At 44.1% G+C, this 12,932-nt stretch overlaps 1 protein-coding gene across 1 annotated transcript in view; it reads left to right on the top strand.

The window, feature by feature from the left end:
- The first annotated feature begins 894 nt into the window (after positions 1 to 894).
- The window catches only part of b4galnt4a (beta-1,4-N-acetyl-galactosaminyl transferase 4a), a 141,999-nt gene continuing 129,961 nt past the window's right edge, over positions 895 to 12,932 (top strand). The window contains exon 1 of the mRNA XM_078256127.1: positions 895 to 1,448. Coding sequence (XP_078112253.1) covers positions 1,307 to 1,448 — 142 coding nt within the window. The 5' untranslated portion in view covers positions 895 to 1,306. The remainder of the gene's footprint in view (positions 1,449 to 12,932) is intronic.

The raw sequence follows: 12,932 nt of genomic DNA, 5'->3' as shown, positions 1-12,932 counted from the left end.
CAGAATAACAACACAAGGCAGTGCATCGCCGCCGTTTTTTTTTTTTTTTTTTGTTTTTTTTTTAAAAATCCGGATGAGGTTATTTGATATTGATCTCTCTCGCACGCACGGTGGACTCGGACAACGCAGGTACTTTGGGAGAATTGGATGAAACGCACCTGCAGTGAGATAGCGGACCAACCGGAGCACATGGACATCTGTTCCCTAGCTGGACCGTAAATCGGACATTCACATCTGAATATTTCTAACAATCCTCTCTCTTGTTTCGGCGCCATAGAGGATTCACAGTTTTTAATCTACATCGGTTTAATATTTACTCGCCGCGGGGCTTCAAACCAGCCCGAGTATGGGGATGACAGCTGATCGCCCCTCCTCTCCCGTCACTTAAATAAAAACGCGCTCCATCTGAATCCGCTGCCCTCGATCGGAAGCCAGAGTCTCAGTTTCAGCTGTGTTTAACAATAGATAGAGCGCACAGGGCTGTGACAATATTTGGTTGAGTCCCACCTTAACCTTTCCCAGATCAGGTTACCTTCACAATGGGCAGTCATTTGAAGGTTGTCATATTTCACTGAAGGCCTTTTGAATTTAATTTTTAGCCTACTCATTTGGAAAGATTCAAAAGCATCCGTCTGTTCTGCATGAAAACTGTCTTTCTGTATGGCAAGTGCTGCAGCTCTGTGGAAATGCTCTGTCCGATCACCTCTCCACAAGGGAACTCAATTTCTCTTCTAGCTCTTTGGTACTTTGCACTAACGCCGTGGCGGGGGATGACCCTTGAGTAGCCGATAAAATAATCAGCGTCGTGGTGTCAGCAAAGGCTTGAGCTGCAGGGGATTTGTGTAGATTATCGCCGGACTGCTATTTTGTTCCCTCGGCCACACTCTTAACTGAACTTAGCGGCTTTTGATCTGCAAGCCTTTTCCCTGCTACCCTATCCGCCTGGAAACTCCAGCAGGGAAGCCTGTTTACAAGCCACGCTATTCATAGGAAAAGGGGGAGACGGGGTTTTATTCAATAGCAATGACTGCCACAGAGGTGTTTGGATCTGAGGTTTCGACGAGTTTGGCGCTGCTGTCACCCCGTGGATCCGGGGGAATGAGACGCGCTTTAAGGCTGTAGTTCAAGTACCACTCCCTGTTTACTCGCAGGCTGCCTGGGATGCCGTCGCTGTGACCGGGAGAGGTAGACCGTCAGTAGAGCCGCCAGGACAGCCAGAAACCAAACACAGCAGCGCCAGAGTGACCACTTTCCGGACCCGTTTTGACTATCTACCGGGCGGCTACCGGAGGATGTTCGAGCCAGGATGCTGCGCTTCCCCGTGAAGAAGATCCGGAAGCAGTTCAAGCTCTTGCTGCTGCTGGTACTGCTCACCTCCGCCGTGTGGTTCACCTACCTGCACATCAACCAGGGCAAGACCATCAAACTCCACTTCAACTACGGAAAAGGTAGGCTTTCATGCGTTAAACCTGTCTATTTATCTCATGTAATACACTTTTCGACTTTGTAAAATTATGTGAGAACTAAAAAGCCCCTTAAGACATTTTAAAGGCTATTTAACAACCCCTTTATGACTACTGATACCTCAGAAGGTAATACCATAAACTGTAACATCACAATAAAGTCACCGGTACAGCTGCCTCCTGCAGGAATATTATAGGGATATTAAGATGACATGACAAGGCCACCATAAACTCACCACATAGTAGCCTATAAGGCACATATAATAAGTGTCAGATACCCAAACTCATGAGGTCAGTATAAACATAAAGTCCCTTTATATTGTTATTGTCTCATGGATTTATGAAAAATCCCTGAAACAACAGCCCTACTGGCTTTCACATACTGATAGTTCTCCCTTGGGTTGTGTGATGTGTAGGACTAGAGAAGAAGTAACACAAAGATGCAGCGCGTCTCATAAATTAGCAATAGTTTCCTTCTGCAGCCTAAGTAAAGAGCACCGCCGTGTCGGGCCAGGTCCAAAGCCAGACCCCCGCCTTCAACATTAATAATCAAAGGGCTATTCATAAAGGTGGCTTCAGAGGTCACAGGCATGCCAGTCAGACTTGGAAAAATACCAGGGGTTTGGCACTACAGAGGAGGCAGATCTCCACCTGCTGCTGTGATGCTTCTTATTACCAGTGCTTGATAGCTTGCAGCTACTGTGCACAGCATGAACGGCTGGTGTTGTGGATGATGCAGAGCATTGTACAGAAATAACAAACTATTAATGAAAGAAATACTGACAAAAGGTGCTGGGTGATGTAACGTACCATCACCTACTACAGATTCAACATAGGATGGTGGTGTACTCTATCTCCTGCAGCTGTCTGTGTAAAGTGATACCCAATGATTCTAATGTCCTTGAAGAGTGTACACCACACACACACACACACACACACACACACACACACACACACACACACGCACGCCACTGACACACGGGGATCATTTCATTGTCTCTGATCTCAGCCGTGTTTTTTTTCCAGCGACAGAGTAGTCTTTAGATTTAGTTACGGGGGGGGGTTGTTTAAAACTGGGGGGAACTATTGTGTTGCATTGCATTGCACACATACAGACACTAAAGTTGATGTAATGAATAGTCACTCTCAGTCCTCCTATACAAGCAGATATATCGGATATCATTGCATTTTGCATTCTTTAGCCTTTGTAATGTTGCTGTCGCTGCACTGTTGCTGCTGATTTTGTGTTAACTTGCCCAAGAGCCTGGCAATTTTCATTCTCTGAAATCACAAAGCCTATTGCACGTTGACATTTTCAATATTACTGTGTTTCTCATTTGAGGGATACCACTAATAGTCTGCCTTTGTGACTCGTCTGCTGCGACTGTCTTGCAAGGATGGAAGCTGTTATGCTGTATTTTGCTGGTCTGTGTGTCTAATTGACTGTCTTCCATTTAGCACGCATCTGAGCAGGTCAACTCACTTAACCTCTTATGAATAACATGTCCCCTCTCGCACCAATGGTTTCTAAGTGAGATGTAACCATTACTGAAAATGGGGCTCCACGAAGTGTGTAAATATTCATATCAGGCTGGCAGTATTCTCTCCACACAAATAACTTCATTTCTTCTTCGCACTGAGGTGGGACAGGTAGAAATATTGTAATTTTATTTTTGGCCTGAGTCCTGCCTTATTTGAATATTAAATGACAATTTGTCAAATTTCCATTCCGCTTGTCCTCATTTTTGAGGAAATTAGATTTATCTCAGGCATATCCTCTGCTTGAGCAAGCCCATGTATCAGACTGATTGCTGCTAGTATTTCCTCCACTAGATAATGTCTTATTGGCATATGACCAGCAGACCTAAGATTTACTGTATAAACATCTTGGCATAAAGTGCCCCATTGAGGCAGTGTCTATCTAATTGTGAATAATAACTTAAAGCGTGTCGAAGACGGTTTACAGCTGATGATTTTATAGATTTTATACACATTCTGTCAAGTGTTTCAAACTTCAGCCTACTCACTTCAGTGTGCAATCGTGTTGGTTGACTGGCTCAACATAATGAGGCGGCAGAGGCCTATGACTTTGAGAAGAGGCCTTCTTAATGGTACCCTGCAGAGTCTTCATGGCAAACAAACACGATTTTGTAATAAATTCAACATTGCTCATTGAAACACATTGCGTGTATCCTTAAGACCTAGCAACCGCGCTGAATACATTTTTCTACTTCGTAAAACATTCGCAGTGGCTTTTGTGAATGCTTTGAATCGTGCTTTGTTTACACACGTTGGTTGCCTTTGTCTGTCTCCTCCTATATTGATACCTTTTTGGTGCATTAAATCCACCAGCTGCAACCACTCTTTGCAATTGGCAGTAATATGCATGAACCTGCTTGTGTGTGTCCTGGTGGAGACACAAAAAAGACAGAAATATATGGGAATCCAGTCATGGAATGGAAAGTAAAAGTCTCTGTGGACTGGCTGACAACGTTTGGGTGTGGCAGTGAAAGGAAAGCACTCTCGGCAGGTGTTGATTGCATTGACCAAGCTTCAAGTAGGAATGCTTTTGTTTTTACCTGCTGGCTAGTGACATTTACATCCTATGTTTAATGGGTTTTGCTGGGTCTAAATGAGCTATTACATTACTTACCCAACCAGGCAACCTATGTATTACCTTGTCTATATAATGGCAACCGTACAATTAACACCAGTGAGTCTACATACTTATTTGAATAGGTTGACGGTCACATGATTACTCGGAAGTCATATGTGGTCATTAAGATCCCACTGTGGTTGGTAGGCAAAGAAATCAATTACGCAGAAGTGTCATCAGGTCATTTTTGATTCAGAATTGTCATCATTCAGACACCAAGCCAGCCGCAAACATATGAATTGGACCATCATTTTCTGTTGCTAAATTATTCAGTACCGGATGGAGCTGTGAAAGACTGATGATTGAATGGTGATAGGCAGTGCACTCACCTTTTTATGATTTTTTTTTTTTTTTCTTTTTTTTTTTTTTAGCAAGTAGAGAGAGAGAGAAGGAATATCAGGGAGATAATGGCACACACGAACAGTAGTTAGAGAAGTGAGGACTTTAGTTTTTAAAAACTTTAGAAGTTGAAGTTACTTTCTACCCTATGAAAGATGCCTGACGAGAAAACTGTAGGTTAGGGAACGCAGACAACAGAACAATCTTGATTTGCTTTGTGTATGAATGTATCATTTACATATGCTGCTCTTGTTAATGAATAGGCCAGTCAAAACAATATAATAACAGCACAATGAGCAATACCAATGGGACTTTTGTGTATGTGTGGGTGTTTCTTGAGGCCTTCATTTATCTTTTCTTAAAAGCCAAGGTAGCTGTTGTAACTCCATTGACGCGGGAAGCCAAAAAGGTATAATTAAATAGTTTTCAGATTGCACACTGGCCAGACTAGCTTTATTTAATCAGAATTTCAATGAGGAAGTGTGTTGGCAGGCAGTGCTGCAGTGCATATTAGATGAGTGCCAGATTTATGCGGCCACCCAGTTGTACAACAACCCCCCTGTTTTCCAGCATCAACAGGTCCACTGAGGAGGAGGAGGAGGAGGAGGAGGCTGGCTGCTGCATACAGGCCTCTATTGATTAACTATGATTACACATGTGGAGGTACACACGCATATGTATACACTCAACCACCGCCACATAAACACACAAATATGTTGCCTATATTTTTTGTAAAATGGCACATAATACACACATACACTTCATATCATCACAGCTCAGAAGGGATAAGGAAGAAGTCGGAAGGGGAAGTCTCAGGGGCCTCGACAGATTGGCTGCCTGGTTGCCCATGGAGACAACATATGGGAGAGGAACGTGGTGGGATCTCTCTGGGCTTATTTTATCAAGGCCGATGAATTCACAGGTTTTGAGGAAGCTTGAATGCTTTTAATATTCATGAGAGACTCAAAACAAAGCGCACACACAACTTTTGGATGCAGTGTCGTGTTCATATCTCTTGAGAGAAAGGTGAAACACATTCAAACACTCGGATAAAGTTGCAGTTCAGTATCAAGTTGGATTTGGCTTGCGGTTTGTATCTTAGCAGCAACACCCTCAGGCTGGCTCGCTGTCATGGTAACCATGCCCTCCGATGTCACTTTCCCTAATTTTAGCTCTTGTGGTTCTCAGGTCTGTCTGCTTTACCTCGGCCAGAACCGCTTTGCCGTCTTCGTGTGTGTAAGGGATTAAACACGTAATGTACACAGCAGCTTTTATGTGATCATTTATTCATGCAACAATGAATATTGTGAATTACCTTTTCAGATTTGTGAATAATGCAGCTGCTCTGTGCCTACTTTCCCCTTTGATGAAACAGAACAGTTGTTAATGGAAGAAGGAAGAACGGAACAAAAAGACATAAACAACCTAATGCTTAGTAAAAAGCAATTTCCGAGGCAGTGATGTTGTATATCTTAGGTGCGTGACAGTTGAATTTAGCAGCTTTTATAGGAAAACCGTGCCCAGCGTGGGTGCAATCTGCAAGTCTGCATCCACAAAGTGGTTTGGGCATGTTAAACCGGTGACACGTGTGAACCCAGCTGGGTGGTGCGGCTTTTAAAAATTGCTTCCATTTAGGAATGCTGGGCCTTTATATCACGGTGGAAGAGCTTTGTTAATCAGATGAAAATGGAAAAAAAAGCTTTTCATCAGGAGACATTCTGAAAGGGGTGAATTTTGAAATTGTAGCTGTACTAATGTGGTGATTTATATTCTTTAGAGCCATACTGTTTGGCTGGCTTAACAGAAATATGTCTGATACTGTGCAAGCAAATAATTAGATTTTCAGATGGAAGTTATTGCTGCAGAAACCTGTTTTCAGTGCTTTGATTATGAAATTGAAAACTGGAATCTTACAGTATAATCTGTGCATATATCTTCACTATCCATGAGAAATGATTAGATATAACACTACCGATATAGGAAAAGAGCATTATATATGAAACAGTCATTTCATTTGAAGTGACTGTATCTTTCACTTCTTATTTCATTTAAAGGGTTGTGCCGTAAAAGCATACACATGTGGCAGTCAGTCCATTGTTAGCTTGTGTCTGGGGAGCTGGGATGGGGACTGTCAGAAGCTCAACCATGAATCTGCCCCACAGCTTACCTGACCAACCCAGTAAATCTCTGTCTCTGGGTAATTCCACAGCCAGAATGAATGATGTTGCCATAACAACTCACACTGCATCCTCAACGTGCCTAGATGCTGTAGGACCTCTGTGGTGGAGGTGGACACAACAGACAGACTAAGAGGGGGGAAATAATGTCTTATATCTCTTATGTACAATGCATTGGCTCATATTTCATTGTGCTTGTTGTCATATTTGTGCATTTGCTTATTCTCATGTACACGTGCATTTCTAAAATGATGTTCATGCAGTTATTAACACTCTTGTCCTCCCTTTCGTGATTTCTGTTTTCTTGCTAATGCAAATGCACAGTGCTACTGGACAGAATTTAGAGCTGCGCTAAAATAATTCACACTTAGTATGTGTTACATTTCCATACCCCCGCCCCCCGCCTGTGCATTTCACAACCGTGAAGTGTTGCAGTAAGATTAAAAAATGTGGATATAGGGAGATGAAGGGTGGCTAGGTTGGAAGGTGAGCAACAGTGTTGGAAAAACACAAGTCCAGAGTGTGTTAACCTCGGGGTTAATGAAATTTGTGTTGGCTTGCCTAACAAGCCACCATCAAGGTACCAGCTCTGCACCATGCATATGAGAGTTCTGGCCCACTGCCGCGACTTTGCCGCAGGAGATTTGTCTCTTTGTGTGTGTGTGTGTGAGTTAGTGAGTGGAACAGAGAGATTTAGTGTAAAAGAGAGGGAAATGTGAATGTGTAATGTAGTTTGTTTTTACGGAGTGTGTTATTGCATCTGTCTGTGTCCGCGCACCTCCCCGATCTCGCTGCCGTATGCACTTTAGCTCCAGTGTTTAGCCGAGCAGAAGAGGAAGCAGCTGAATGATGCCACTGTCTGCCCGCTGGCGCACTTGCTGCGAGTGGGGGACGAGCATTTGGGGAGGAGGAACAGGGCAGAAGAAGGACACCCTTCTCACGCAACAGGTGGGACATGCAGCAGGATGCACCAGGAGTGGATGTGGCTGTGACTTATAATAAACCCAGCCCTTCACCATGTACAATCGGTGTAATCTGTTTGTACCTGGAACTGTGGTTCCTACATGGGTGTGTACACATCAGATGAAGTTCATTGTGGAAAGATATTCAGGTTAATTGTGGAAAGCTATTCAGGTGTATCCTATCCACCTTATACAGCAAGGGTGTCTAATAATGCAGCAATCACACTATTAAACAATGCCAACGAGATTTAATTAAGACCAATTTTCCTCAGTAGAGAGATAAAAACCCACACAATATGAACAATTTACTAGCACACTCCTGGGAGACACCGAGGAGGGGAGTGTGAATCAGAAAGCCAGTGAGTTGCTGGTGTTAAGAAATAAGAAACCATCAGAGAGCGAAAGAGAAAAGCGGGAGTGCTATAGAGACAGATGTCAGGTGGGAGTATCGACTGTAGACGATCATGATCCTTGCCATGATGGGATTTGTCAGTTTCCCTGCGCTCGAGCTGGGTTCCGCTCTTTACTCCCCACCTCTGCAGAAGGATTTTCTTTCATAGCTGGGCTGTATCAGCTCTGGTGTTGCCTTACTGTAAGTGATCCACACCTTGCAGGATTTCAATCAATCATCAAAGAGTGTGTGTCTGTGTGCCCCGTGCTGCTCAGAATGAGCTTTCTGTAGCGGTGGTTAACGGAAAAGGTCACCTCTCCTCGAGGCTGTGCTGGCTCGCAGCAAAGACAGAGAAAGGATCAGAGATGAGGGACAGATAAACCTCAGAGACAGAAGAGACAGGGGTGTTGGTTGCATTGAAATCAGCTTTGTGGATTCTTTTTTTGCAGCTCTGTTGAAAAGTCATAACAATGGATACACTTGATATAAGAGAGTAAATTGACCTTGGCGTGCCGGCCCCAGTGTGCATCTCTCTTCTTAGTTTTCACTCGTATTCCCTTTCACCCTTGTTTTCTTTTGAAATCACTTTCATGAACATTCTGACTTTTCAGTGCTCACTTATGAATATTTACACATTCATGGAACCTGATCTGGAGGCGGGATAGGAATTCATCTCCATTTAGAAAAGCTTGCCGGGTAAAGTTAAGCAGTGAGTGGGAATGTTTTCTTCACTTTGACATTTAAGGGCTTTCACTAACATGTCTGGCTGCTATTTAGATACAACTATATCATGTGCTTTATATCTGGCTATATATACAATTGGATAAAAAAAAAAACAAGTATGTGAGAGGTGGTAATAAGGCCCCCCACTGCTCCACAGCAGGTCTTTGAAACTCTAGTAGCATTTTTGCATTCTGCTTATTTGAGCTTAGCGGTGTATATTCTTGACTTATTTTCTTTTATCTTGTATTATTACAGCTTTTTTTATATCACATCTTAGATTCTATCTCCTCTCGTTCCATCTCACCTCTCATCCAAGTTATCTTTCACATCTGACTGTCTCCATCTTTATCTCATTTTTCCGCTTGAAGCGTAGGAGTATCGGAGGAGGCGAAAGAAGAGAGCACGAGAAGGAGAGAGGACAAGGGCTGCACTTTGTCATTCTTTTGTTTTGCGTCTGAAAGGCCTGCTCGCCGGCTTGATTACCATGTGAGCTACTTTGTGAAGGAGTGCAGCATAGCTCTCTGAGCGCTGTCAAACACTGTTCCCTTTTTTCTATTGTGGCCAGTCATGAGGAAAGATATTCAAGAGAATAGGAAAGTTTCCAGTTTACCCTGGAGCTGTGTTTGTGTTTGTACAACTGTGCATACTTGCTTTGAGAGCTTCTGTGTGAACAGAATTTTAACACCTCTTCGTTAATTGAACTTTTTGCTTGTTTTTTTCTGCTTCTTTTACTGACAACTTTTTATTTGTAAGAGCTTAGTTTGTTATTTGTGGCCAATACTGCGGGGAAAAGTTGCAGGCAAAAAGGTTACAAACCAAGATGTCAAAGAAATTTCAGTCACAGTGACAGTTTAAGTAAACAAACGAGTGGCTGATGGTTAAATGGTTTATGGCAAATGTTTTTGCATATTCTAGTCTTCTAGTTCTTTGGCATTCCACATATTTTAAAGTGCTCATTTTCATAATTGTATTTACAGGTTGTACCAGAATAGGTTTATGTGGTTTAATTTTCAAAAAACACAATTTCTTTGTTGTACTGCACTGTTAAGTTGCGGAGAATGGCTGACCCAAAAACAGAGAGCAGGCGGAAGTTTGTTGCTTGAGGATTTATTTCACAAACAAAAACGAAGTACATACCAAAAGAGTCCAGAATGCAACAGGCAAAAATTTATTCCAGAACAAACAGAACAGGATTTCATAAATTGGAACACAGAGACAAAAGGTAGACTACATGCATGAACACACTAACAGAAACGCAATACAATGATCTGACAAAAGACAGGGGGAAACACAAAGACTAAATACAGAGGGTAACGAGGTAACACGAGACAGGTGACACAAAGGCTGGGAAACGAGTGAAACACATTAGGGTTGGGCAGAACAATCAAAAAAGGCGGGAAAACACATGGCAGGAAGAAAGACAAGACAGAAAACCAGACTACCAACCAGACTACCAACAGGAAACAGAAACATACACAACCATAACAGTACCTTTCCCCAAGGGACAGATCCCAGATGTCCAAAAAAAAAAAAAACACGGAGCAAAAGGCAATCCAGGAAGGGCGGCGGTGAACCGGAGTAGGGACAACAAAAAGCAACCCAGGCAGGGCGGAGGGGGACCAGAGGAGGGACAAACAAAAAAGGCAACCCCGGAGGGCGAAGGGAGGAACAAAAGTCAACGGGGCTTGGGAACTGAGGACAGTGGAAACTTGGGAACTGGGGACAGAAGGGCTTGGGGACCGAGGCGCTGTGGCCAGCTAGGCACGGGGTCAGTCTCTGGGGCACCGGAGATCGGCAACGTCACAGTCTCAGAGGTGCCGGAGACCGACCAAGTCACTGGGACGCCGGAGACCGGCAAAGTCACTGGGGTGCCGAAACCCGGCAAAGTAACTAGGTCGCCCGTAAGCAAACACTCTGGGAGGTCGGTCAACGTAGACTCTGGGAGGTCGGTTGTTGAAGACTCTGGGAGGTTGGTCGACGTAGACTCTGGGAGGTCGGTCGTTGAAGACTCAGAGTGGCTGGACGTCAGCTGAGACTCTGAGCGGCTGGACGTCAGCTGGGGATCGGGGCCGCTGCATGTCAGCTGGGGATCGGGGCCGCTGCATGTCAGCTGGGGATCGGGACCGCTGCACGTCAGCTGGGGTTCTGGAAAGCTGCACGTCAGCTGGGGCTCTGGAAAGCTGCACGTCAGCTGGGGCTCTGGAACACTGGTCAGTTCAGGAACACTGGTCAGCTCAGGAACACTGGTCAGCTCAGGAACACTGGTCAACTGGAACTCTGGCTCGCTGGACAGCACGGGCTTGGGGCTGCTGGACAGCACAGGCTCTGGCTGAAGAGAGGTTGACGCAGGGCATGGCATTGGGAGCCATGTTGACCCTTCCTCCGTCTATGCCCTCCACGAGTCCCAGGAAATATAGCCAGACGGGTCCCCTCAAAAGACTGCTTGTTGTCGGGGGTGCCCGCAGAACAGGTTGTTGTTGAGCCGATAGACAGGTGTTCAGGGGAGCTGTAAGAAGGCGAACTGGACCGTTGTCTTTCAGCTTGAAGGCTGGCAGCTTTGGCCTCCTCAGTCCGTCTAGCACACCTAGCAACATACTTGAATAGGGTCAAAAAAGTCTCTGGCTCTCCTCCAGGTGGAGACACGACAAGACTAGGTGTAGTAGGCAAAGGAGCAGGCTGGGTGACGGACAAAAAACCAGTAGTCAAAATGTTAGCAGGCTGAGCAACAGGCAGACGGGGGGGGTTCTAGCTGGCACTGAGGTAGGCTGGGAGTTAGAAGAGGAGTATTAGTGGAATTAGCAGGCTTGAAAGAACACCACCCCTTAGCAGATGAATGAGCTGGAGTGGAAATGAAGTGTTTAAACCAGTCAAGAATAGAGTCCTTAAAACAGGGCTTTTCTGACACCTTATCACAAGCAAACGACAAAATTGCCTCCTTCTGGCAATCACTGACAGTCTCCTTCCATATGGCCTTCAGCTCAATAAGGTCACAAATTAACTCGTAAAGTTAATCTGACATGCAATATGCAGGATCTATTGTCCAGGTAGCTTGGAGCAGCAAACAGTAGGGAAAAAACTAAAACTGAGAACACACCGGAAAATGAAGCCTCTCTGCTGGGTCCAAGTGGTCAGATCATTCTGTTAAGTTCCGGAGAATGGTGGACACAAAAGCAGAGAGCAGGCGGAAGTTTGACCCCCTTGAGGATTTATTTCACAAATAAAATACCTAATACCAAAAGAGTCCAGAATGCAACAGGCAAAAATTAATTCCAGAACAAACAGAACAGGATCTAAAAAATTGGAACACAGAGACAAAAGGTAGACTCCATGCATGAACACACTAACAGAAAAACAATACAATGACAATAACAAAATGTGTAATTTGAAACGCAAGAAACACAAAGACTAAATACAGAGGGTAACGAGGTAACATGAGACAGGTAACACAAGGGCTGGGAAAAAGGTGAAACACGTTAGGGCTGGGCAGAACAATCAAAAAAGGCGGGAAAACACAAGGCAGGAAGAAAGACAAGACAGAAAACCAGATTACCAAAATAAAACAGGAAACTGAAACATACACAACCATGCACATTGCTGCAGCTCCTCTTTTCACCCTATGTGTTGAGCTCTCTGTTTTAGCTACAGAGTGAGGCATCTCACTTCTATTCCTTCTTTGTTGGGAGTCGCACATGCACAGTAGCTAGGTAAGGACTACTAGCCAGTCAGAAGCAGTCAGAGTATGAGGGCGTGCCACACTAGCAGCAAGGCCAGCATTATAACGTGTGTTACAAAGTGACGCACGTTTGTCCCAGAAGTAAAGGCTGGACTACAATAGAGCTGTTTGGAGCAGTTTGTGAACAGTGTTTTCTATTGGAGATGGTAAGTCCCTTTGGGGTGGACTTTGGGCTTTTTCACTTTGTAAACCTATAATAAATAAACAAAAATATATATATAACACAATAGGAAAGTGAAAAAGCAAAAAAGCATAATATGAGCAAATGTTTTTTCTGGTTTTACTCCATTCTGAATTTGTATGAAAATGAATATGTGAATAAAGAACTCGCTTGAAATAGGAATACATAACTGTGAACATTATCTGCTGCTTTTATTTTTGGTAAAGGTTACATTGTTGTGAAGGTAATGGAGGGCACCACTTACAGCTGGATCACTTTTGGCGCTTACTCACTGCAAGTACCAGCTCTACTCGGCTCGGCTTGACTC

This window comes from Sander vitreus, chromosome 8 (genome assembly GCF_031162955.1).
Source record: "Sander vitreus isolate 19-12246 chromosome 8, sanVit1, whole genome shotgun sequence".
Lineage (NCBI taxonomy): Eukaryota > Metazoa > Chordata > Actinopteri > Perciformes > Percidae > Sander > Sander vitreus.
Note: the sequence above shows the minus strand (reverse complement) of the source record. Positions and strands in the feature narration are given on the sequence as shown.